General features: G+C 38.0%; 1 protein-coding gene and 1 pseudogene across 6 annotated transcripts in view; both read right to left on the bottom strand.

The window, feature by feature from the left end:
• The window catches only part of GALK2 (galactokinase 2), a 123,085-nt gene that overhangs the window by 63,705 nt on the left and 32,094 nt on the right, over window positions 1–27,286 (bottom strand). For all 6 annotated transcript variants that reach the window (XM_016210127.2, XM_016210128.2, XM_016210129.2 and 3 more), the window contains 2 exons: window positions 27,149–27,239; window positions 23,982–24,128 (listed from right to left, as the gene is read on the bottom strand). In XM_016210127.2, coding sequence (XP_016065613.2) covers window positions 23,982–24,128; window positions 27,149–27,239 — 238 coding nt within the window. The remainder of the gene's footprint in view (window positions 1–23,981; window positions 24,129–27,148; window positions 27,240–27,286) is intronic.
• On the bottom strand, window positions 7,570–9,425 carry LOC107534884 (ATM interactor pseudogene; annotated as a pseudogene).

The raw sequence follows: 27,286 nt of genomic DNA on the forward strand, positions 1-27,286 counted from the left end.
TACAAGTATAAAGAAGAAAATTAGATGTAAAGGAGATGTTTCCACATTCATCAAGAGAGATTTGCAGCTTTAAGAAACACCTCCATTTTTGGTAGCCAAAGAGCTGTTATCGTTTCATTGCCTCTCTTGCTCCTTGAACACTTCCCAGCGTACTAACTCCTTCACCTGAGAATATAAGAGGCACTGGACAAAATTCAGAAAATTCAAGCTGGGGCCCAGGAGGGACAGTATTTGCTAGAACCATCACTATAACAACTCTACTAATTCACATGCTTGGGTTAATGGAACGTGCTTTCATATGCATATATGACAGACAAAGCCTATTAGCAACTAGGAGGACCCCAGGACCTGGCACAATTGCCTAGAACTAGGGATGTAGTCACACTTTTAACAACCAGTGTGGAACAGACTTCCAACTTCTCAAATGGACATCAGCCATAGGAGAGGAAAGAGAGATCTTGGTGAATCAGCCCCACATGGAACATAATAACCCTTCAATAAATGTGGATAAATAAATAAATCTTCTGGATTTTGTAAACTGCAAAATTTATAGAACCTCAAGTGGTTATGTTAGTAAAAGCCCAAATAATTAATTACCTTATCACCAGCAAATTACCATGTTGCAAACGAGATCACTTTTTTTTTCTTAATTCATTTAGGTACCAGACTGCACACTGGGGATCCAAAGATTTAAAAAGGGATAATCTCTGTGACTGAAGCCCTCACTGTAACCTAGAGGGAAATATCTTTGCAATACAAAGTGAGAAGCACTATAGTGAAGCTAAAGTTTATATTGTGGTCCCACAGGCCAGGGAGCTTTAATCAAAGTGTATGTGGGGGGCAGTGATCCATTAAAAGATTTTTACAGTTACAGATTTAACCCACAGGTCCAGTTGGCCATCTCACAAAAGCCTGCCGATGACACGGTACTGAGTGAGCAAACACATTCGAATGGCTCAGTAGCCAGCAACACAGCCACCCATCTGCCTGCCTTCTGGAGATGAGGCATCAACCTCGCAAGCAAAGGACAGCACTGTTTAGCTTTTCTTTCCTATAATGTACCAACTAGTGACTAGAGAAACTTAAAAGATCAAATGACCACCCTGACTTCTATCAACACCACCCACCTGGGAAGCAGAAAAGGTCAATACACACAAGAAAGCACGCACATGACAGGCAGCCGTCTGCCCATGTCAGGCCACTCTTAAGTCCACCTGTTCTCTGCGGAAGCTCTGGCTTAAATCCAGCATTTATCTAGATGGGCTGCCAGTATCATTTTCACAGTTAGATACACTACTGATCAACCTTTTTAAATCTAACATAAAGCTTTAAAAAAATTAAGCCTCTGTAACATAAACCCCTTAAAAGATTACAATAATTAGAGTACAGGGACATGTAAATATTTGTTAGTCAAACCAAATTCGTGTTGACTGGTATTTTCTCTGGAGCCTGACCATGTCATTACACTGAAATGTGATATATACAAACCCTGAATGACTGCAAGTGAAATAATGTGACCCTATATACACAGTGACAGTTTAAAATTACATTTGCTTGGGTTATTTTTATGTTAGGCATCTCAAACAGTTTATTCTAAGCTTAGTACATTTTGTTTCCTAAACAAAACAATGAAGGAAGACATAAAAAGATTTAAATAGCAGTGCAACAATGAGGGATTTTCATTCCTTGACAAAGCTGAGAATTTGTGATTTTAAAGTCATCAGTATTCATTCAGCAAATATGCACTGAGTGTTGTATTTATTAAAACACATAATGGAAGATTAACTAAATATGTTACAGTACCTATTTGTACTTTTAAAGGACTTTTTAAACTATGTTTTAAATTCCCTTTATGAAAAGGGAATTTATGTCACATACCTAAACTAGGGCATTTTTTTGGATAGGAAGCAAATCTTCTGTCTCTCTGTATTAGAATATTTTTTGTCTTTTCACAATATATACAAATATTGAATCATTATGTTATACACCTGAAGCTAATATAATGTTATATGTCAATTAAAACTCAATAAAAAACAAACCAAAAATTTTTAATTTAATGGAATAAACAGAAATCGTGTGGTATGATTCACTGAGAAGGGCATCAGCTACATAGTACTGCTGAGGGCAAAAAAAGTTAATCTCAATCTAATAATAAGGCAAACATCCTGATACATCAAAATAGAGGAAATTTGACCCCCAAAAATAGGTGTGGACTCTTCAAGATGTTACTGTCATGAAAGAGAAAAAACTGGGGAACTGTTGTAGAAGAAAGGAAACTAAAGAAACATGAACATTAAATGCAATGATTGGATCAGAAAGAAAAAAAACAAAAAACAGGAAAAGTTGTAAAGGACATTATTATTGGGGCATTTGGGAAATTTTAATATGGACCTCATATTAGATAATAGTATTGTGTCAATAATGTCTGCAATTAACTCTCAAATTGTTCAGGAAAAAGAGTAGAGAAAAAGAGAAAGCATTTGTAGCAAAATGTTTACAAGGATCTAGGTAAAAGACATGCATGTTCATTGACTATTCTTGCACTTTTTCTATATGTTTGAAATTTTCTCATAATAAAAAGTTGAGAAAAAATTAAGTGCTACATTAATCCATCTAATTATGTGTGTGTGATATTTAACATTGTGGTCAACGAGTAACAATATATCAGAATTTTACAATGTTATCTCAAAAAATTGAAGCACATAAACTTCTAAATATAAAGGCTTCTTGCACTAAAACATGTTTTTGTAAATTATTCCTAAAGAAAACTTACATTTAATTTTTTTTCTGATAACATGTTTTCTTTATCACCAAATTTTCTTTTCTTAAGCAACCTTATTTGAGGAATTAAAATGTTTGTAATTAAAATATTTTGTCATGAAAATAAACATGAATACAACTTAAATTATAAAATAAAAAGGAGCACTTTGATTTCTTTACAGTACGTAGACTTTACATTTTAAATTTTTTTATTTTATATTCTACTGATTGCTTGAATTTTTGCATATTTTTTACAAAGCAATAACACAGTTTTATCAGAAAAAGAAACATTAATCAGATATTCTCTGGATGTTCTTGTAACCACAGGAGTCGTGACCAATTTTAACTTCCCTGTAACTTACTTAAATTATAGGAGATTATGGGCTTTGATGACCACACATAAAGTTCCACAGGGCCCTGCTTCCAGTTGATTTAAATAAACACAATCAAAATTAACAACTGGTTAATAGCCCAGAATGTCCTCTCATGTGGGATGTTACCCAAGATCTTTGAAACAATTATATTTTATTTGCATGCTTGAAATAATTAAATCAACATATTGGTCAAAGAGTAACCTGGGTGGCACTCATTAAAATCTATCATTTGAAAGTGATACACAAAAAGCCAACCTACTTTTATGTTGTCCTTAGTAAGATATTATTGGTGCTGACACAAAGCAGGCAACCCAGTGTTAACAACATAACCTGAGTTTCTAGAAGGTAAATTTAAAGAACTTTCCCTAGTCATTATAAGAAACAAAATGAAATGGGATTCCTCACGCCTGTTCCTACTATTGCTCCAAAAAAGTTATGATATTCCACGGGAAATAATTTAATTACAGGATAAATTACTTTAACATGTCATATTGCCAATGTGACAGTGGAATAGTCTGCATATGCAAAATGAAACATTAGCACATGTTAACTTTGCCAGCCAGATACCCAGAAAACAAATCCTTTCTTCTCTGAAAAGTTTTCTTCTTTAAAAGATTTAGTTTTTAAGAAATTAAAAGAGAAAAACAATGGAAATTTAGGCATTACTCATTTTAGTCATTTATTGTGAGATCTGTTGGTATTTAACAGTGAAATGATAACAAGAGAAATGCAATGAAGTTATGAAATAAGGGGAAAACAACAGAGTAGGATTTGATAATAAAAATTAGCCAACTTGAGGCAACTGGCAGTATTTACAACACTTAACTCTAACCAGTGTTAAAGGGCTGGGACTTTTTTAGGCCGGCTCCAATAGCTTTACAATCCATTATTGTATAGCAAGGGAGGATCTTTAAAATACTAAGCAATAATTTGACTGGAAAACTCAATAGGTACAGTTTTTCCTTTTTAATTTTTTTTCCTGAATGTTAAGGCTATAGTCTAATAATGACAATCTATGAATCTCTACAGAATGAGGCAAATGTACTCCTGGTCCCCTGTGTTCTGCTCCAACTGGAACTCCCATAAAAAATGAGAAAGGAGACAAGACAAAGCAGTTTGAAATCCACTAGGACTGAGCAAAAAAGGAAAAAAGAGAGACACAGATAGAACTCATGGACACGGACAACAGTGTGGTGATTGCGGGGAATGGGGGGTGGAGGGAGAAGGGGGTAAACGGGGATGAAAAACTAAAATAAAATAAAAATAAATCCACTAGAAGATCACAATCCGGAAACACAGAAGGCCCTTGAGGGGTCCCTACTGACTCTACTTTCACCTAACCTCACATACCCCACTGAAGGAGGGGAGAAGGCCTCCTGCCAGGGCTCTGGGGCATCCCACTCCACCACAATTCTCTGTACCTACAGATAGCTTCTTATCGGCAGAATCAGCAAGGCGGCATCCAAAGAGTATTACCAATCACCTCAGGAGAAAATTTTCACCAACCAGCAAAGCTGACTTTATACATAGAAGAAAGATTGAAAATAGCTACTAGTTAAGTGTTTAATAATATACTTCAACTTAAATGTCACTCCTTATGTCCTCATGTTATTGCTACCCACAATAATACTCAATTTCACCAACAACTGGTAATCATTTTACTCGGTAATTTTTGGTGTCCCTAACTTCTCTTACTTTAATTTTTTATACTAATCACTTAACCTAAAGTAGAATGAAAAGTAAGGTTTTTTCCTACTATCCTAATCCACTTGGTATCCCTGAATCTCAGAGTTAGAAGGAAAGTAAAAAGGCTTCCAGTGAAACTAGCCTCATCATCTTCCAGCAATGCAGAATGCCTCACCTGCAGGAAAAAGTCTATCTTTTGTTAACTGGAATAAAAATTATGGATTGTTATTACTATTATTGTCATCATCATCATTATAATGTGGTGGTGATGACAATAATGATCACTACCACTTACTATGACTTTTATTTCTCATCTTCACAACAATTTTACAAACAAGCAAACAGGTTCAGGGTGATCAGTAGTGTGCCAAAGTCACACAGCTCTTTAGGGTATGAACTAGCAGTCCAAGCTCTGGTTGACCCAGAGGCCATGCTCTTCCCATCATATTATGAAGCATAATGTTCAGTCTTTATGATCAGGCCAAGTTACTTTCCTATCTTCTGATCCCTTATCCGTTCTGCAACTATTAAAATTAAGAATTATATCCATTCATACAAATTCTAAATAATCCCCAATTGTACTTCTAAAGCATCTTGCATAGTCAATAACCAAGGAAAATTTAATTTGTAAAACACTCTCCTCTTTGGTCATTCATTTTGGAGATACCTGGATGAAATATTATTAAATTATTTTTATGTGCCTATATTATTCATCACCTACTGACCTCACTGAAATGTTCCAATTCCAGGGGCACGAGGATGGTTCAACATATGCAAATTGATCAATGTACTACACCACATTACCAAAGAACAGGATAAAAACCATATGATCTTATCAACAGATGCAGAAAAAGCATCTGATGAGATTCAACATCCATTTATAATTAAAGCACTCATTAAAATAGGAACAGAAGGGAAGGACCTCAACACAATAAAGGACATATATGAAAAACTCCCAGCCAATATTATACTCAATGGCAACAAACTGAAAGCTTTTCCTCTAAGATCAGGAACAGCACAAGGATGCCCACTCTCACCACTCTTATTCAACATGGTTCTGGAAGTCCTAGCCAGAGCCATCAGACAGAATGAAAACATAAAAGGCATCCAAATTGGGAAGGAAGAAGTAAAGTCTCACTTTTTGCAGATGACATGATTCTGTAGAAACCTCTAAAGACTCCACCAAAAAAACTATTAGAAACGATAAACAAATACAGTAAAGTTGCAGGATACAAAATTAATGTACAAAAATCCACTGCTTTCCTATATATTAACAATGAAACTTCAGAAAAAAAATATGAAAAAAGCAATTCCTTTTGCAGTTGCAACCAAAAGAATAAAATACCTAGAAATAACAAGAATGTGAAGGACCTATATACTGAAAATTACAAAGCATTATTAAAAGAGATTGAAAAAGACACAACAAAATGGAAAGATAGTCTATGTTCATGGATTGGAAGAATCAACATAGTTAAATGGCCACATTACCCAAAGAAATATGAAGATTTAATGCAATCCCCATCAAAAATACCAATCTCATTTTTTAAGGAAATAGAATGAGAAATCATCAGATTTGTATGGAACCACAAAAGACCCCAAAAAGCCAAAGCAATGCTGAGAAAAAAGAATGAAGAAAAGGGTTAATATCCAATAAAGAAACAGGAACATTAACAAAAATAAATAAATAAAATGTTCCATAAATATATTATTTTTTAGTCTGACTTCTAACATTTTCACCTAGAACTGTACCCCAGCCTCTTGCTTTTATAATCATCAAAAACCTTAGAATAACTGAGTTGGAAAAAAGTCACAATATACTTGCTAAAATGCATCCCAACTCTGAAATATTAATACTTATAAATTGCTCAATGTGCTTTTAAGATCATGAGTAAGTAAAAATTAAACAGGAAAGAATATTCAAAAGAGAAAATAAAAATTATGTCCATAGAAACTAATTCTAAAAATTAAATTTGAGAAATAAAAAAACTTGATAATAAATTTAAAAAAAAAAAAAATCCTAGAGACTTTATGAGTTTTTACTAGATTTTTCAAAGATAGCAAATGCAAGCACTTCAAGGGGTGTGGGTATTTGCAAATTAGGTCAATACACTTAAGGTTCTAATGGCAGGAAATATTCAGTGTAGCTCTGAAAGGCTTCACAGTGATTCATGGTGTATCTGAATCTTTCCTTGTAGCCCTGGGAAGCTGGCTTTCGCTTTCAGCTCTCACCCTCACTTTTTTCTGTTGTTCTTTTGTTTTTCTTTTCCTTTTTAACTTATTCATTTATTTTAATTAAAACTAAGAGCTTTCTGCCCAGAAGTAAAAATGTGTGGTGAATTCAAGAGCTTGGTTGATTACCCCAGTATCTCCCTCTAGTGGGCATTGAGATTATAAAGCTTATTTTATCCAATAAATTCCTGATTTCCAAGTTTACTAAGCAAAGTAATTGTGAGAAAGGCAGAATAAAGAAAGGCAGCGGGTATTTTCCTGAGGATGGAACTGTCGATCAGCAATGCCAGGAGAGCTGTGTTACATCACTACAAGTACCTAAAGCCCCAGTGTTCCAATAGTGCTGAAGTTTGGCTATAGCTCTCCAGTGTCTTTTTGCCCATTAATGATTTTGTTGTCACTAAGATCTAAAACCTTGAAAAATCCATTAGAAGATTTAGATATCATATAAGCATGAGTTATTGTTAGGCAACTCTTCATAAAATGATAGTCTTAAGAATTGCTTTACCTCTTAGATCACAAAATGTTAGTGCGAGAAGGGGCCTCTAAGATTTAGAAGTCTAAATTCACTTATTTTACTAGTGAGTGAACAGACCTAGAGACAGAGCCTTCCCCTCCGTTATCAACTGGAGAATAAGCAGTACCTGAATTCAGACCCAGGAATGCTCTGCAGTCCCGTACTCCTCAGAGCCCCTCATGGCAAAGCTGGAGTGTTTCAAAATACTTCCCAGAGACAGATGAGGGCTACTGTCTAAAAAGAAGTCTGTGTCTGCATGCCAAACATTTCAAGGCCTAAGAAATCAGAATTTCCCCTGTAGGGCTGGACAGAGGTGTCTGCAGGTAAGAAATCAGTTTGGGTCTCTGTATCCAGTGATTCTAAGAGAAGCTCAGAGGTCACGGTGCTAAGCTCACTCTCTTCAGTTTGTCTGGATATTTGAGGCTGAAAAGAACTCTTCAATATCAAACTTAATTGCGGGATTCTGAGTTGGGCCAGATGGGAGCTGGGTGTCAGGTCCAATATTCGTGTCAGACAGAAGACTACAATTTTCCAGTGTCTGGCCAGGCAGATTACTTGACAAGGCATTTTCTAAATCACTTAATAAATCTAGAGTTTGGGTCTGATTATCTGTCATATTCTGTGAAGGAAACATACTGTTCTGTGCACTGAGGTTTATAATTGGTGCAGATTTCTCAATATCTTGATTTAAAGTCTTAGGGTGGTTCTGAAGTAACAAACCATGAGTTACATTCTCTCCTACCAAGCTGCTGCTTATAATACTGTCTGTAGAAGCACTGTATGATGAATAGGCACTCTCAAAAATGTCTCCACACATTACAGCCTGGTCCATCTGTACTCGGTGTTCTGTTGGACTTTGCATTCCGCTGGTTTGGGTTTCTCCGGAGATCCCGCCTAACTGGAAGCAGGCATCCAAAATGCATCAGTCTGAGCAGCTATAGATGAAACTGCCTTAGAACTGGGCAAAATGTATGAATATGAACACTAAGGAGAAGAGAAACTTGAGAACCAACCCTCAAATCCATTTGAGAACAAGACGATACAGAGGAATCAGGGCACACCCCCTGTGCAGAAGGTATAACGTGTGGTGTGGCCAGACAGATCTGTCTGTATGGTGACTGAATAAATGCTGTGCTTTTGAAATGTGTTCCCTAGTTCTTGTAAAGGACTTTTTACCCAGGCTCACTTGAACACCTGTACTAATTGGCTCAACAGCAACAGGATTTACAATTTTTGAGAGAGAGGCTCTTCTTCAGAGATCAGGCCTCTGAATCAAGGCCAAGGATCAGGGTTCCTCTTGACAAGGGCAGTAAGTGCCCAGCACCTGGGGCAGAGGCCAGATGCAGGACACCCACACCACCGGCGGGGGGGGGGAGTCCGCTGCAGGCACAAAGACGGGCACAGGAGAAAGCTGCACAATGCAGGGTTTAACCGAAACGCTCGGGCTTTGTTGTAAAAGCAGCTCCTGAGGACATCGTGGCGCTGTCGTTAAGAGGCTGCTTTCTGGCATTAGATTAGAGCCACAAGAGTCTTCAAAAGCAGCTTTATTTCTAAAGTTTCGAATTCTTGAGTGTCTGGTCCCAGGGTTGGTTGGCTGCTCAATGACAGAATGGTCTTACCGGGCAACTTCTGGTCGTGCAGGCAGTTTTCCGTTTTCCTTTCCTTACGGGTGGATCCCAGTTCCGTAGATGTGGGACTGTAATGCAGTTCTAGTGGCGTAGGGACAGCCACGCGCGCCCTGGAAGGTCTCACCACCGTCCTCTGCGTGGTTTTCAGTCCCATTCAGTGCCATGCGAATTGCTGCACTTGCTACCTTTACGCTTCTTTTCGACGTGCGTTTTCATAAAGTGGTGTTTTATGAGAGAAAATTGAGAAAATGGTCTGTCAGGCCTGTAGGGCATCCTCCAATTGGACAACAGTAGAATTCCAGCACGTTTTTAAACCCCTCCTCAGTGCTGGGTTCGCTGTGCCCTCCTGCGGTGGGTGGCTCCTGAGCAGGCGCGGGCTGGGCGCGGGCACAGGGCACAGGAGGTCAGGCCGCACGGCCCGGGGCAGCTGCTCACTGCCCGCTGGGACCTGCAGGCTGCTGCTTCACGCAGGCAGACCGAGTCCTCGGGGCCAGCTGCCCCTCAGTGACCCGGTGGCTCCCCTGGCGGCCCCAGGGATGGGCCTGGGCGCCCCAGGTCAGAGCCCCGGTCCAGCGCCGCAGCCACCGCCTCAGAGGCCACCGTGGCTCCTGCAGGCCTGCAGCAGCTTTATTCATAACTGACAAACCGTGGGAGCAACAGGACGTCCTTTAGTGGGGTGGGCAAACTGTCATACAGAAAGGCAATGAAATACTACTCAGCACTAAAAAGAAATGAGCTATCGAACCATAAAAAGACATGGAGGAAACTCAGATGCATGTTACTAAGTGAAATACGTCAATCTGAAAAGCTCACACCTGTACGGCTCCACCCGGCATTCTGGAAAAGGCGAAACTATGGCCAGAGTAAAACACCAGTGTTGCCAGGGCTTAGGGAGGAACAGACACAGGGGGTTTTTAGGGCTGGGAACTACTCTGTAGGATACTATAATGGTGGGAACACGTCCTTATACATTTGTCCAAACCCACAGAGTGTACAGCACCGAGAGAGAACCCTAACGCGAAGGGTGATAATGATGTGTCATCGTAAGTTCATCAGCTATAACTAATGTACCCCCTGGTGCGGCATGTTGACGGGGGGCACTATGTGTGAATGGAAGCAGGGGTATATGGGAAATCTTTGTACCTTAGGCTCAATTTTGCTGTGAACCTAAAACTACTCTAAAAAATAAAGTTTATTTTAAAATTCTTAAATTTTTTTTTAATTTTAAGTTAAAATGAGAATATCTTTAACCCACTATTTCTATGTCCTGGGATTTATGTAAAGGAAATAACTGAGCAAGTGCGGAAAAAAAGTGTGCATGAATATTCATCAGAGCCTTTTTTATAATAGTGGGAAACTGGAAACAACCTAAATTTCCACCATAGAAGTCTAGTAAATCCTTGTATAGAAATGTCATTAAGTATTAAAATTGATGCTATACATAACCCTGGAAAAAAATGAAATGTCTGATTATTGGGCCAAATGAATTATAGTATGACCAAATAGTATTAAACAAGGAAGCCATTAACTGTATATGGGCTCATATGGAACGATTCTCTATACTTTTAAGTGAAAAAGCAAAGCATGGCGGGGGGGGAGGGATGTGTGTGTGTTTTTTGTGTGTGTTTATCACAAAAAGGGGAAATGTGCATATATTACAATGGATAGTATATTCCTTGGAGGATTCATAAAAATTATTTAACAATGGTTGGTCCTGAGATTGAAGGAAGTCTTTCTTTTCTTTTATTAAAGTAGAAGACACATAGTAAAAGTGTACTAAGAATAAAATAAAGCTCAATAATTTGTCACAAAGAGAGCACCCATGTATCTACCATCTAGGTCAAGAAATAAGTGCTGCCAGCCCCCTAGAAAGTCACTTTCAAGTCCCCACCTAATCATTTCCCTTCCCTAATCCCAAAGGTAGCTATTATACTGAATTCTACTTCTAATTTGCTAGGAGTTTGTTTTTTCTTTTGTTTTTATCATGAAGGAATGTTAAATTTTATCAAGTGCTTTCTTTTATCTACCAAAATACCATATGCTTTATTCTGCTAATATGGTAAACTGCATTGATTTCAATTGATAAACCAACTTTTAATTCTTGAAATAACTAGATTTGGCTATGATATATTATCCTATTATATTACTGGATTAAATTTGCTAATAATATTATTTAGAATTTTTTGCATCTAGATTCATAAGAAAGATTGACCTGTAATCTTATTTTCTGGTAATGTCCTTGGGTCAGATTTGGTATCAAGGTATCATACTTGGTTTGGTAACAAGGTTATACTGGCCTCATAAAAGAAATTGGGAAATGTTCTCTCTTTTCATATTCTTTGGAAGAATTTGTATATGTTATGTTTGTGTGACATTTCTGTTTTTGTGATAATCCAATCTCCTTGACTAAACTGCAAATTCATTAGACCAAAGACTACACACAAGGCTTTCTGTCTCCAAAGGTTTTCTGTCTTTGCTTTGGATGTAGCAGGATTTGAAAAAAATAATCGGTATCTTGACAATGAGTATAAAATCAGTCAACCAATAAAAAACATTCAATTCATATTAGTAAGCAAATACATGAAAAATTATAATTCACTTCCATCTATTTTAGGACATCAGAAAGAGCACAGAATGTTAGGGCTGGACTCATCTCCAGTGTGCTCCCTTTGTCTACAACACTGACCACGTTATGCAATAGGTACCAGCATCGCTGAGTGGGAAAAGCACCTATTTTGAATCAAATCTACTAGGCTGGAATCCAGGCAACTCCATTCACAAGCGGTTTGTCTTTGGTCACATTATATTAATTCTTTGAACCTCACTATTTGCCTCTGCAAAACTGAAATAAATAAATAAACTTGCTTTATAAAGCTACCATGAGGTTGGAGATAATGTGTATACAACATCTATTCACTACAGTAATGAAAAAAGGCATCTGACGTAAACTCTAACACAACTTTAAAGTCATATTTTTCAGTAGCGAGCTCCAAATCTGTGTCTCCAGCGCTGCAATGCACGCCTTAACAGCCTCCATTAGTTAACCTTTTCCTTTTGAGTCACTTCTCTACACCATACAGTTTGTCTCCTTACTTAAAAAACTTCGTACCATTACAAAAATTTTCCTGACTACTAATTTATTTTCCCATTTTACCGATTTTCTTGCTAAATTCTTCCCCTAAACTTTTCCAAAATCTCCCATCAGGAAAATCAGGGAACTAGAAATAGTCAGCAAATGTAACTGATTTGCCTCTGTGAATTTAAGGAAATAGCTAGTTACTCTTACTCTCACTTTAAAAACAGAAATTGAGACACGGGGAGTTTTATACAAGTTACAGAATAAAATGTCACAAATGGGGACAAGGTCTAGAGCCTTTCATTGTCCTGATTACTCTATCAAATATTAGTCTGGGTAATTCTTCCTCAAGATGGTTATCATCACCTCTACAAAACATAAACGCATGAAAATAGATGACGAACCCCTTTGAACTTGATAAGGGGATTATTTGTCCTTCTATTTTCATCTTTTAGTTATTTTTACTGCACACAATAAATGTACATAGTATAGTAAGGGCTGTGCACATATGTAGTATACTTAATATCACCTGCATTATCCCATTATATTGGATAATATTTAACTTATTGCTGGGTGGAAACCCAAATTGGGAGACCTGGAAACACGGTGACCTAATAATGATAAGGATCTAAGGATCACAAGGAAAGTTCAAAACATAATCAGACATGAGTTTGCAGCAATAGTGGTTCCATTGGAAACAGTGACCCATATTCCTCCAATCTGCTGCTCCTTAATTAGCCTTGTTTGCCTTAGTTTATTCTAAAGGCAAACATGTATTTAGCCTAGGAAAGGAAATGGAAAAAAAACAGAGGTGACCTAAACAATCTCTGCAAAGTAAGGCTTCTAATCTGCAATCAAATTGCTTAGTCACATCATCCAAGCGAACCCAGATTACTCAAAATCATTAAATAAATGATTCAGTCTCTAATCCTATTCCTAAAAAAGAATGTAACCATAGCTACAAACACCATCCCACACAACTGAAAGAAACTTTGTTCTCTTTTACAGATAAAACTGTGTGAATCATTTTATATTGAGATATTAACAATATTAACTTAAATGTTCAAGCCTTTTAAACACAGGCCACCCAGGGCTCACCCTCAGCACTCCTGGTTTTTGTACCAGCGAGCACATGGCCTCAGTCCATGTTCAGCACTTAATTAAGAGATTCTTTTCAAAGATTGTATTCTGGATTTACCGTCTTCTTAGAGGCCACGCTGCTGCAGTTCATTAGCAGTCAACATCTGGCAGGAATGTTTCAAACTACCAGTTTCTTTCACCATTATATAGATGAGGCTTGCGCTATTCTAAGCAAACTGAAATAGTGTCCTTGTATAGACTTCTAAACATAATAATTAGTGACAGTGCAAATTGTTTTCTGATTTTTCCTATACCATGTAGCAAACTGCTATTAAAACATTTGATTCATAGTTTAAACCTTTGCATAATTGTGAGACTCTTTTCATTTTATAATGTAGACCATGTCTTTACTTTTTTAAGTACAAGGTCTCGGTCTGAAGGCCAAGAAATATTTAACTTAAATGTAGCTATATGCAAAGAAAACATAGCCTTAAACTTTCTCAAGGAAACAGCCCTTATAAACTCAGGAAAATGAAAACTTGGACGTATTTGGCACAAAACTTTGAACGTTCCACTTACTCTGCTTCTGAACCTCAAAGGGCCCTTACACAGTATGGATTTCAAACTTCAAAAACACTCCCCTGAAAAGAGTATCAGCCCATGTCTATACAACTAATTTGCCCCTGAAATTAAGTTAACTAAATTTGTTCAGGGGCTTGAGCAACTAGAAAACATCCCTGTAGTCAAATAAGGTTTTAAAAGGAATTTCATGAGGCTGCATAAGAATTTTTAGGCCTCGGCTGACACATATTTATAAGTCTGGCTCATAGAACTGTTATAAGACACTTATGGGTTCACTCTGCCTGAAATGCCCTTGGGCCTCTCCCAGGACTTTGTTTCGAGACACAGCCTTCACTTCCTTCAAATTTTTGTTTAGGACTCACCACTTACTTAAAATATTCCGTGTTTAACTTCACCAAAAAGCCATTCTTAAAACACGATTCCCCTTTTACATATAAAATGCTTCGCACCTTGTATGAGATAGATGCCCAATGAATAGGCCTTCTGTTACTACTGCACTACATGTATTTACATTCCATAATGGCATTAACTATTCCTTTTCTTTTCTTTTTCTTCCTTTCTTTTTTTAGTTGTTCCCTCCTGTGCCAGGACAGGGTACGGTGTGGTACTCCCAGCTGAAAGAACGCAAATCAACATAAATCACATCTGGCTGTCCTCAGCTCACAGCCTCCCAAGGCCTTCTACTACAGCTGGAATGAAGTCCAAGTAAGACCCTACACAACATGGCCTCTGACCACCACTCAGCTCACCTCCCACCACTCTGCCGTCTCCCCCGCTCGCCACACCCCACCTACACAGGCCTCCACTGTTTCTTCTGGACGTGAGGAGCACCTTTCCCTTAGGGCCTCTGCAGTTACTGTTCCTTCTGCCTCCCCTCTCTGCTCACTCCCTCAGGTCTGTCCATGTCTCCTCTTTAGAGAGGATTTCCCCTAACTCCCTATCTAAAATAGCAGCTTCCCCTTACTCCAGCCTAATTTTCTTCATAGCCTTAGCTGATATTATGCTATGATATTTATTTGGATAGCTCTTCATTATCTCCCACCATCACCACCACCACCAGCATGTATGTTCCATGAAAGCAGGGGCTTCACCAGTTTTATTCACAGCTGTGTTCTTGGCGCCTACCACAATGCCTGGCACGTAGAAGGTATTCAGTGAACGGCCATGAATCGCTGTTTCCAAGACTCAGGACAGGAAGCTGATATTGTGGCTGAAAAGCCTACCTTCTCTGGGACACACTCCCTCACAAATCCAGTGTTATTCCTGTTGTGCCAGGCTTCTGAATACTGAGCAGGGTTCTTTACGACTAACTCTGAGCCTCCCCAACTTCCTTAGGGGACTGCAACCCTCAAGGAGAAGTTTTATGTTCAATCCGTATTCTGGGTTACTCAGTCACAAGAATTACTTTCATTTTTTTTACCCTCACCCAAGGATACATTTCATTAATGAGACAGAGAGAGAGACAGAGAGAGAGAGAAACATTGATGTGAGAAAGAAAGACTGATTGGCCGCCTCCTGCACATGCTCCGACCAGGGATTGACCACCTGCAACCTTTTTTTTTTTTGATGTATAGGACAATGCTCCAACCAACCAAGTGACTCAGCCAGGGCACAAGAATTACATTTTTTACAAAATGCCAAAGATATCCACACATAGAATACCATCCTACTCCACTGCTCCCTGCTGGTCATTTCAACCTTCATCAACCGTGGTAATAAGAGATTTCTCTTCCTTACACTTCAATATGAGGGATACAACTCAGCTGTATATTCCTCTGCTATACCCCCAATCCTCCAAAGTGGCTCTTCTGACCATCACTTGCTCAGTCCACCATTTCATGAATTCAAAATCTACATCTCAGCCTGCCCCACCCCAGCAGAGGAAAGATTTTGTGGGTAGAAGCCAACCTAACACACCTTACTATCCAAGGCTTGCCTTGAGAGTTACAACCTGTACCCAAGCCAGCCAGCTATCTCTAATCTAAGATCTTTAAGAGGTCCTTGGTCTTTTTGTCTTGGTCTCAAAGGACAACTCTAAGAACACAAAGAAACTGGACACAAGTCTAGAGCAACCTGAATCCTGAGCTGACAAACTGCAGGTATACCTTACAGAGTGTCTCACCAATGAATGTTTTCCTGAGAGAACACCTCCTGGGTTTTCATACTCAGGCTTCATAGACTGTATATATCTCTCAATACAACACTTTTGAAAGGTGTTTCTGTGAAACAAATATACTTACATCCCAATATCTAACTACAACATTGTTAACAAAATAGTGTGCAAAATACTAGAACACCAGGTGTTGACAGAGAAGATATACAGAGTATTACTAGGTAAAATAACTGCTTGTTAACAACCATATTAATTGTTTGATGTTCAAGAAGGCTGTTTTAAGTATTTTTCATTGTATTTCTGTGTTACTTATATAGAGGAATTTTTACTGTGTTTTTGCAACATTGTAGAAAATTAGGTAGTAGAATTGAGTAATGCATTATAACTTTTCCTATTTAAAATAATAAATAGGCCCCCGCCTATGCAGACCTCTGATTTTTGGAATGGACTGCTGCCATTAAGTGGAAGATGCCTGCATTTTCTTGGATTCTTTCACCCAAAACCCATCAACAAGCCTTTCCCTAGGCCTTTTTGATCTGGTCATGGTCCAGCAGCTCATCTGTTCCCAATCTCTAACTTTGGCTCATTGAATCCCTTCTCGCCTCTTCATCTTCCAGCTCCCCCAACAGCAGCAATTTGGGTCATCCATTGTCCCTCTTACCTTTCATTCCATTTACCCCTTCCCTCTACCCTTTTCTTTATTTTCAAATAATTTTTACTTTCACAAAAGGAATTTATATGCACATAATCTAAAAGATCAAATGAGCCAAAAGGACTATAACAAAAGCAGTCCCTAGTTTGCACCCTTTCATCCCCACCCCCAGTGCTGTGTGCCCAGAGTCACTGTCAACACTTGGCTCTTGCTTTAAATGATCAAATCTCAGTAACATGCTATCTCCTGGTATTCCATTTTGAAGTTTATCTACTGCCTTCCTATCATGGTTAGGACCTTAGCTCTCTTACACCCACTTTCCCACTCTTTCTCCCCACTCTTTCTCAATAAACTTATGCCCAAAATTTTGCCTAAATCCATATTCAGTGCATTAATTATTAAGACTATTGTTCACATATGAACCAAATAATGAAAAATAATTTATTTCCTTTCTAAAATATTTGTTTTTCTTTTTCCTATATTTAATAACCTTTTAATTTCCTCATTTGCTTATTTTATTCGTATGTCCAGTTAAACCTTCCCATACCCTAAAACGACTCTGTAATATCACCCTCAACCCATTTTTTGACATGGTCAAACATGTCAGATGTATCAGTGTGTTTTTTTCCTCATAAGATTTATCAACTTCACTTTTTCCCTCCCTCTTCTTTCACTTTTTCCCTCCCTCTTCTGGTTCTAATCTGTACTGAGAGTTTTCTCACTGCTGGATGTCATGGGGGTATGTTATGTTGGGATTTCCCCTCATTAATGTTCAAAAACTACCCAGCTTCTCTCTCCTATACTGGGTTCCCCGTTTCCTAGTTCCCATGGCATCTTCTTTCTTGGTTTACTCCTCCGTTTTTGCGTGCCTTACATCCTGTAGACTTTTAAGACTTTGCCTGTTTGAGAATATGTTATTCTATCCTTACACTTGATCATTTCATTTATTATAAGCTAAATTCGTATTTTGAAGATATTACTCTGCTGCCTTCTGTCTTCCAAAGCTGTTTTTGATAAATTAATTTTCATTCCTGATCCTTTGATTGTTGTGTTTCCCTTCTTCTCTCTTGCTGTCTCAATCAGCTTTTTAGTGTGTTTTCTATTAGCGTTCAAGTTTCAAAATTCCCAGATGGTATACTTTGGTTTGGTCTTTTTTTTTTTTTTTTTTTCACTTTTTAAAGTTTTTTTTTGGGCTTTTTTTTTTTTCATTTATTATGTTGAACATCTAGTGAGTACCTTTCAATCTGAGAATTCATGTTTTTACTTTGGAGAAATATTGTTTTTTTAAAAACAATAATTTTCTAGTGACAGTTTCCTCTATTTTACCTTACTAGCAAGATATCAAATTCCTGGGATTGATCTATAAATTTTCCTCTCTCCGCCTTATTGTCCAGCTCTTTTTATTTCCTACTTGATCAGAGAGTCCTTCCAATCCTTTTATAGAACATTTTGTTTTAGCTATCATATTTTTAATACCCCAAAGCTCTCTGTTATTGTTTGTTCCTCTTTTTAAAATAACACTCTATTCTTTCCTCAACATTTTCTTTTATCTCTGAGGACATCGTGGCTGCTTTGAAGCACTCTTCTGCTTTCAGCATTGTCTCTGTGTCCTCCGAGTTCCTTTCTTCTCTTTGTTTGTTTGCTTCATGTTGGAGGCTTTCTTCCAAAGCCTAATTATCTTTTAATGTTCTATCATATTTAATAGTGAGTCACTAAAAAGCTGATTAGAAACTTTGTAAATGGGCTTCTAACAGGCCCATAGAGTAGCAGGAGGATTTTTGTGGGAGGAGGTCACCAAATGTCAGTATCGTTCCTCCAGGATGGTCCGGTTTCCTCTGAGAAGGATCCTCCAGTGTTCCTGGCAGGGTGTGGCAAGGCTGCCAGGATGCTAGAGCTGACCAGAGGAAGGGAGCTGGGAATTTCACTGTTGAGATGCAGAACATCCTTCAATCCCCTAGTTTTCAGTTCTGTTCTCCTGCCTTTCTTTATAGAGTCCCCACATTATTTCTCCAGAGACTCCTGCAGAGGTGAGGGGAAATGGTCTCCTTACTTGGCCAGGTAGGAGTGGGCTCTCAGCATCTAATGGATCCTCAGAAAGGCTTTCAAATAAATATCCACCTGCCTTGTCACCCTGCCTTTTCTGGTACTGGTGCCTCTAACTCCTAAGCTCTTCCAAAGAGCTGAGAGCCAGCGTGCTTTCCACCCGCACCTCCCTTCACAAGCACTTGGCCCTGACCTTTCTCCAGCCTGCTAAGTCATGCACCATCCTTCCACCCACTTTCCATCTTCGTATCTTGTGGTTATTTATGTCCCCCTGACTTATCAAAGATGGAAGTTGTGCCTTCTTTTCTTGTTCCCCTGTTGTTTGGGGATGATTATTTGAGAAGAGAATAATGAATGAGTGATGGAAAAAGAAAGAGTGTGCAGGTCTTCGCTCTGTCACCTTGAAGCCTCTAGCCTTTTCCATGCCGTAGGTCTTTAATCACACCATACGCTTCTGTCAGTTCCAGTCTGATTCATAATTTCTGTCTTCCAGACTTTCTGGGTGACTTAGACATCTTGTTAGGCTGGTTTTGGACATATGACATTTATTGTATTGATGAATTAACACGTTCCACGTGGGATATGATATGTAGGACTACCTTTTTTTGCAGTAATTGTCTGCAATTGCACAGGGCATTCTGAGTGCACATATGAGTGGGAGGGGATCAGTTATCGCTTGGGAGAGCATTAGGCACCAACCTCCTGTGGGACTTTTTTCTTTGTTTATCAGATAGGCTGGCTATTCTGTTGCCGTCCTGCCTCTCCATCCTAACACACCTCTGTACCCCAGGAGACTGACCTCTATGGACAACTCCCCACCTACTGCCATTCCCACCCACCTCACTGCATTTCAGGTAACATTACTCTACAGCTACAGCTACAGAAGTATAATGGCTTCGGCTTCACAAAAGAGCCAACCCTTCCTACTTGGGTCCCTTGACCTTTCCCACAAATCTATAAATTGCCTCTTTATTTAATTTTCCTCCAGTTATATCCTGTGGGACATTTGTTTCACTAATACATCAGTGGGGGGAAAAATTTTTTTTGAACTAGCTCACCTCTGAAGTTCTCTCCTTGAATTCTTATGTTCTATGACTTTGACAAGTCAAGTCTATGGTTAGCACTTAACTAAAGACCAAGCAAATTAAGGGCTTCCTTTCAGTCAAGATTCTATCTCACCACAGCAAGGAAACTCTCCAAATAATTATGCTCAGCCCTAGAAAGTAAAGGGCTGTCAATACAATTTAGACTAGCAGAGAAAGCTAAGACATACATACTGTTCCTTTTAGGCAATGGAGTCAGACAGTTCTGATTTGATATCTTTTACTCAATTATCTTTAATAGGTATAACTGGCGTACAACAGTATATTATTTTCAGGTGTGCAACATAATGATTTGAAATGTGTATATATTGTGAAATGATCACAGCCATAAGTCTAGTTAACATTCAAAACCATACATAGTTACAGAATTTTTCTTATGAAAACTTTTAATATGTACTCTCTTAGCAACTTTCAAATATTCAATATAGTATTATTAACTGTAGTTGCCATACTGTACATCACATCCCCATGACTTATTTATTTTATAACTGGAATGTTGTACTTTCTAACCACCTTTAGCAATTTCACTCACCCACCCCCACTCCTTTTATTCACCCATCCCCACTCCACCTCTGGCAACCACCAATCTGTTCTCTGTAATTTTGTGCATGGTTTTTTGGGAGGTTTTGGTTTGTTTGTTTTAAGATTTCACATATAAGTGAGATCATACAGTATTTCTTTTTCTCTGTCTGACTTTTCAATTAGCATAATGCCCTCAAATCTATCCATGTTGTTGCAAATGGTAAGGTTTCATTCTTTTTTTATGGCTGAATAACATTCCAATGTATGTACACCACATCTTCTCTATCCATTCACCCACTGATGGACTCTTAGGTTATTTCCATATCTCGGCTATTGTAGCTAATGCTGCAATGAACATAGGAGTGCATATATCTTCCTGAGTTAGTGTCTTCATTTTCTTCAGATAAATACCCAGAAGTAGGATTGCTGGATTATGGTAGTTCTATATCTAATTCTTTGAGGAACCTCCATACTGTTTCCCACAGTAGCTGCACCAATTTACATTCCCACCAACAGTGCACAAGGGCTCCCTTTTCTCTGCATCCTCGCCAACACATTTTTATTTCTTGTTTTTTTATAATAGCCATTTTAACAGGTGTGAGGTAATGTCTCACTGTGGTTTTGATTTTGATTTTCTTGATGATTAGCAATATTGAGCAGCATCTTTTCATGTGCCTGTTGACCACTTGTATGTTTCCTTTGGAAAATGTCTATTCAAATCCTCTGTCCATTTTTTAATTGGACTGTTTGGGTTTTTGTCTTCTTTGCTTTACAGAAGCTTTTTAGTTTGATGTAGCCCCACTTGTTTATTTTTGTTTTTGTTGCTGTTGCTTTTGATGTCAAATCCAAAAAAATCACCACCAAGACCATGTCAAGGAACTTACCACCACCAATATTTTCTTCTAGGAGACTCATGGTTTCAGGTCTTACATTCAAGTTGTTAATTCATTTTGAGTTAATTTTGTGTATGATGTTAGATAGGGGTCCAGTTTCAGTCTTTGACATGTGGCTGTCTGGTTTTCCCAATACCATTTATTGAAGAGACTGTCCTTTCCCCATTGTATACTCTTGGCTTCTTCATCATAAATTAATTGATCATATACATGTGTGTTTATTTCTGGGCTCGTTATTCCATTCCATCCATCTATGTGTCTGTTTTTATGCCAAAATACTTGCTATTTTTTACTTTGAAGGCACAGGGACATCCAGATTTAATCCCAAAGGTTCAAGTTTTCTTTATCTTCTTTTCCCTTAGATATCTACACCATTAAAAGGGCCCGAAAACATGCCAAAAAAATTTCACCAATCCTCCCATTAAAAAAGAAATTAATTCCTTGACCTCAACCCACCACAGACACAAGATTATCCCCTTTTCCAGGCATAGCCAGACTTTTTGTATCCAATAAACTTTTCAATTTTTTTACCTCTCATAGACCCCTCTACCCATTCTTACTTTAAACTGCTTTTTCCAAAGTTTTATTCAACTTCTTTCATGCTAAATCTAACGTCACTTCTCAGCCTGTCTTACCCTCAGCAGCATCTGACCCCACTGCCACTCCTCTTCCTCGCTGTGCTGCGGCCTCGCCTGCCTGGCGACGACTCGGTCTCTTCAGTGGACACCTCTTCTTCCGTCGTCCCCCAAATGTCCACACCTGTCAGAACTCTGTCATACTCCCCTCATCTTTCTACCTACACTGCGCCAGTGGATATTTGCCTCCACTCCTATGTTTTCTAAATTAATTACATACTAATGATTCTCAAATGGACCATCTCAAGTCCAGATCTCCCTTCAGAGGTATTGTTTGTAACTAAGTATTAAATAACTCCGTTGGTATGTCCACAAGTTCCTCATACTCAACATTTCTGCTTTCCCCTACACCAATTTTTTCATCTATTACTATTCCAAAGACTCACACCAAACCAGAGACCTGGGTATAACCCTTGACTCTTTACTGTTCCCCATCCTCACACCCAGTCAATAATCAAGTCCTATGGATTCTGTCTGAGATGGACCTTAAATTTACCTCTCAATTCTCTCCATTTTCACTGCCACTTCCCTAAACCAAATCATCTCCCTACGGCTAACACTGTTGCCCTCAAATCTAGAGTTTATAATAGAGCCAGGGTGTTCTTTATAAAATATGATCATGTTATCCTCTCCCTAAAAGTTCACAATAGTTTCACACTGCTTTCAGGATAAAGCCCAAAATACTCAACATGGTTTACAAGCATCTAGTCTTCTACCCTGTCACCCAAATTACTGTGTTCCAGCCAAATTGGGCTTATTTTAGTTCTTCCAATAAGCCATCATCACTCTTACTCTAGATATGTCCACAAGCTGTGCCCTCCACCTGATACATGCTTACCTGGTATCATCAGTGTCTTCATGCTATCAGTACTCCTTGACTAATACCTACCAATCCTTGTGTCTCAGTTTAGCTGTCCTATGCTCTCTAAATCTGGGTTAGATCTGCTGCCACACAGCACAGTACTTACCCATTTATCACACTCTGTTATAGTTGCCCATTTACTTGTCTCTATTTCCGTTTTGGATCATAAGCACTGTGAGGGTTAAAACTACCTAGTATATCTCCAGTGCCTTGAACATTAATAGCACAAAGTGGCCACTAAATAAATAGTGGTTAAATGATGACAAATTTTATAGATGGACTTTCACTCCCCTGCTTTCTCTCCTCTCAAGCAAACAAATAACAACAAGCAAATCATCCTTCCCTCCAAAGAAGCCATTGCCTACAAAGGGCTAATTAATGTATAGTTAGATATGACAACTAAGGAAAATTCTATCTGAGGCTTTCCTTTCTCCCTCATTTCTCTCTTTTCTCTTACATATAAAATTTTCAAACTGGAAGTTTAAACAGGCTTAAGAAAGCGTAAGCATGTAGATGTCTTTTCTCTTGATGTGCCTGATGCCAGTCTGTGTTCCTAAACCATTTATAAACTTGGTAGTGTATGTACATGGGATAAAAAGAACCTAAGATAACATTTTATTGAAACCAGAACTCAAAGTATTAATTAAAGCTGAGCACACCTGCTCTGAACTGCAAAGTCGGAGATTTATGTGAACTTATAAAGTTAAGGCTTTCTGACCTCCTGCAGGATTTATGTTTCCTTTAAATAAGCACTTCCTCTTTGTAATGCAATATTTTTTTAAAAAGTTTATTTCAGTGACTAACCTGCTGGCATAAACAGATATGCTGTACAGTTCCTTTATTGCCTGTGTTTTACCCACTGCTTGTCAAATATTCAATTTAAGGTTTCAGGTGAAAATAAGCAGGTCCAACCATGAGGCCTAGGATTTGTCGTTCTAAACTTGTTAATGAGGTGCTCTAAAGGGTACCCATGCATTTGAACTCCACACCTTAAATTACAAGCATCTGAATACAGTTATTCACAGATCTACTCTGTTGGAAGGCATCAGCTACCTTAGCGTGGTTTATCACAAGCAGGTCTTATTAAGTTACCATAAGTGCATGTGTAGTCCTGTAAGTAAGACAGAGTTTTTCAATCAAAGGAAGGCATCCTAATTTTGAGATTTGGATACTAGTATCTTTAGAAAAAGAGGTTTCTGTAAGGCTAACACATTCAAGTTAGTTACCTTGGATAGGTTCATTCCCAGAACTGTGAGCGTCACCAAGCCAGCACAACAGACCAACGCACTGGAGCTGGAGAGGCCAGAACTTGGAGGGATGGTCCCATCCACCAGGCAATTCATTCCCGTCAGGTCACTAAGACCAAAGTGTTCCTAAGAAGAAAAAAAGACAGTACTAGTCACTTTGGTGTTGGATTCAAGGAGTAGCAAAGTGTTCTTTTATGCCCCAGGAGCAAAAGTCTATCAATGGACTTATTACACTATTTATAGAAACTACTTGTGCAATTCAATTCAGCTGAATCTATGACATTTCATGTAAGGGTATGGTAATATGAGGATTATTTTTTACTCTGTTCAACAGAAAGCTACTGATCCACTTCCTAAAATTGCCTTGGATTATCTTTTTCTTGAATATTAATTGATTTGAAAATTGATATACTAAATAATTGTATTGGAAATAAATAATTGGAAAAAATACTAAACAGTTATAATTACACTTCTCAAGTAGCAAGAAAATAAATACACAATTATTAGCAAGACAGACTAAATTGTTATGTGGTACATCCCAACACTCTGTGATTGTAAAAGCCTAATATCAAGCAGTGGCTTATTTCTATGAGTATCTTTTTTCAGAAGGGCCTCCACACTTTCTCAGTTCTGTTTTACGTATGGAAAAACCGAGGCACTGAAAGATTAAGAGACTTTCCCAAGATCATGTGTAGGGAGCTAGGAGTAGGACCCAGGTCTCTGATTTCTGGCTGAGAACTTCTCCATCGCAATCAGAACCCTGGGCCAGCACACTGTCACTGTGATTTAATGCAAGTCAGCTATATGAGGAAATCCAGATTTTTACTAGAGTTTATAGATACAGTTTAGCCATATGGTAGCTTTCAAGACAGCCAAATTAGAATTCAGCCACAAATAAGAATGCAGACTCTAAACAAAGCAGGGAAACTCTATTTCTCCAAATAGGAAAGCCCAAAGAAATAATCAGACTCTCATCTAAAGCTGGAAAGCTCTATGATACTTAAATGAATATGTAGGTGACACTGAGGATGATATCATATCATATAGCCTTTCTGGTTTAAGATTAAAAATAAATTTAAGGCCACTTCCTCATCAAGGAAAGTACCATTGTGTTTGCAAATTACTCAAACGGCTCAAGACCAAAGTAAAAACTACTATTATATTACATAATTATGCATTTCATCATACATATTATTCTAGGGAGAAGTTTCAATAAACTAGTTACAATAACCAAAGTAACAACAAAACTCTACAAATAAAAGGCTCAGTTTTTTCCTTATTTTTTTTCCTTTTTTCCTAAACTGGCAAAATCCATGCACCACAAAAGAAGAGACTCAGTTGGATGTACTTCTCTTCTTGATTTCAAGACATCTAAAAATTTCCTTTCCAGAAATACAAACAAATTATAAACTGAAACTCTGCTGCTGTCAATGCCCTTTCATACAGAACATGCAGACAGCTTGTTTTTTTAAAAAATCCTGGTTGGATGCTATATATTTAACCATAAACTAATTCACGGGGTGCCGTGAATGTGAATCATACTTGCAAACCTATCATGCAATGTTTAAATGAAAATGCACAACAGAGTCAAAAATGCAAGTGGGTTTTGCCAATTCTGTAATAGTTCTATCCCAAAAGGATAACATGTTCGATTTAATATAAACAGATTATCCTCTGGAACTTTCTAGTATTTGAATTTGAAGGTTTCTGAACAGGCTAACTTTAAATTATTTTTCAGCCAAAAATTCATTGCACAAACCTGCTTTTGCATGTAAGTTATCAAACCAAAAAGGAAGGCTTTAGGGCCTGAAATTCTCAAAAGCAACACAAAGCAGCATGCGTTATTTAGGTGACTTTACCCATATGCTACAAAAGGCATATTGCTATAAGGAAGATCAAATTGCATTTGCCAGGTAAATGCTTCCAAACACTATAATTCCCACTAACACATATGACAAGCCCAATCACTTGAATATTTAAAACCTGCCAATAACTTTTCCCATGTTATTACCATATGTCTGGGAAAAGGAAAGAAAAAAGGGAGGGAGGGAGGGAGGGAAGAACTCCAAGACCAGAACCACCATAATTAGAATATAAAACTACACGTCAAAAATAAATGTGATATATTTCTGTAACAGACAGGCCACTGAGTCCTAGGTCACTCATGACAAAAGTTTCAGGCAGGACCACCAGGCAGCAAGGAACACAAGCTCTCTACAACATGGATTTTAATAACAAATCAAATTGATTTAGCAAATCAATTTTCTTTTTGTCCTTCACACTTTTTTTTTTTTTAATATATGTTCACTGATTTCAGAGAGAGGAAGGGAAAAGGAGAGAGACAGAAACATTAATGATGAGAGTCACTGATTGGCTGCCTCCTGCATGCCTTCCCCAACTGGGGATCGAGCATGTGCCCTGACCGGGAATCGAACCTCGATCTCCTGGATCATAGGTCGATGCTCAACTGCTGAGCCACACCCAGCCAGGCATGTCTTTTATACTTTTTAAATTAGGACAGTGGAAATATTTTAATTTTCTTGTTCTTGTACATGACATTAGAGATGCTCAAGGTAATTATTCAAAGTTTCTAGGGAAATGTTTATTCTAATAAATTTCACAACATCTTTTTTTTAAATCCCATCTGAAGTAGTAATAACAATATTAGTTACCATTTATTGAACCCTCCTATGTATCAAGCATTGTGTAATCCTTGCAACCACTCTTTTTTGGGACAGCAGTGACATCATTTTATAGCTAACGAATCCGAGACTTAAGAGGTTAAATTAATACAGCTGGGCTGTTCAACAATAAGTCCTATTGCAATATATACCTCTATATTCTTAGAACAAATGTGAATAGTATTATTAGAATGTATCCTTCAAAAAACTTTTTAGAAAAAAATTTAAAAACCAGAAAGATGTCAGATGCACCTGACTTATAAACAGCCACTCCTGCCTCTTGTGAACAACACCCAGAAATATTCATATCTACCCCATCCTCTGAAATATGAAAATTAGCAAAACAGAACAGAAATATCACTTCGTATTGAAAAGACACAAAAATGATAAAGTAAATAAAATAAATCTTGATATAATAGACATCATAGTCTCAAATGCTAGAAAGTGCCTTATAAACCAATTTACCTGAATTCCTTTAAATCCACATAGGAAGTAGTTGTGCCACAGAGGCTTGGTTTTGTCAATCTGAATGTTTTTAGTACTAGTACTGAAGTCCCTGAAAAAACAAAAGACACCATAAATGTCAGTCCAGAGGCCTTGGGC

Source organism: Miniopterus natalensis, chromosome 1 (assembly GCF_054644295.1).
Source record: "Miniopterus natalensis isolate mMinNat1 chromosome 1, mMinNat1.hap1, whole genome shotgun sequence".
Classification (NCBI taxonomy): Eukaryota; Metazoa; Chordata; class Mammalia; order Chiroptera; family Miniopteridae; genus Miniopterus; species Miniopterus natalensis.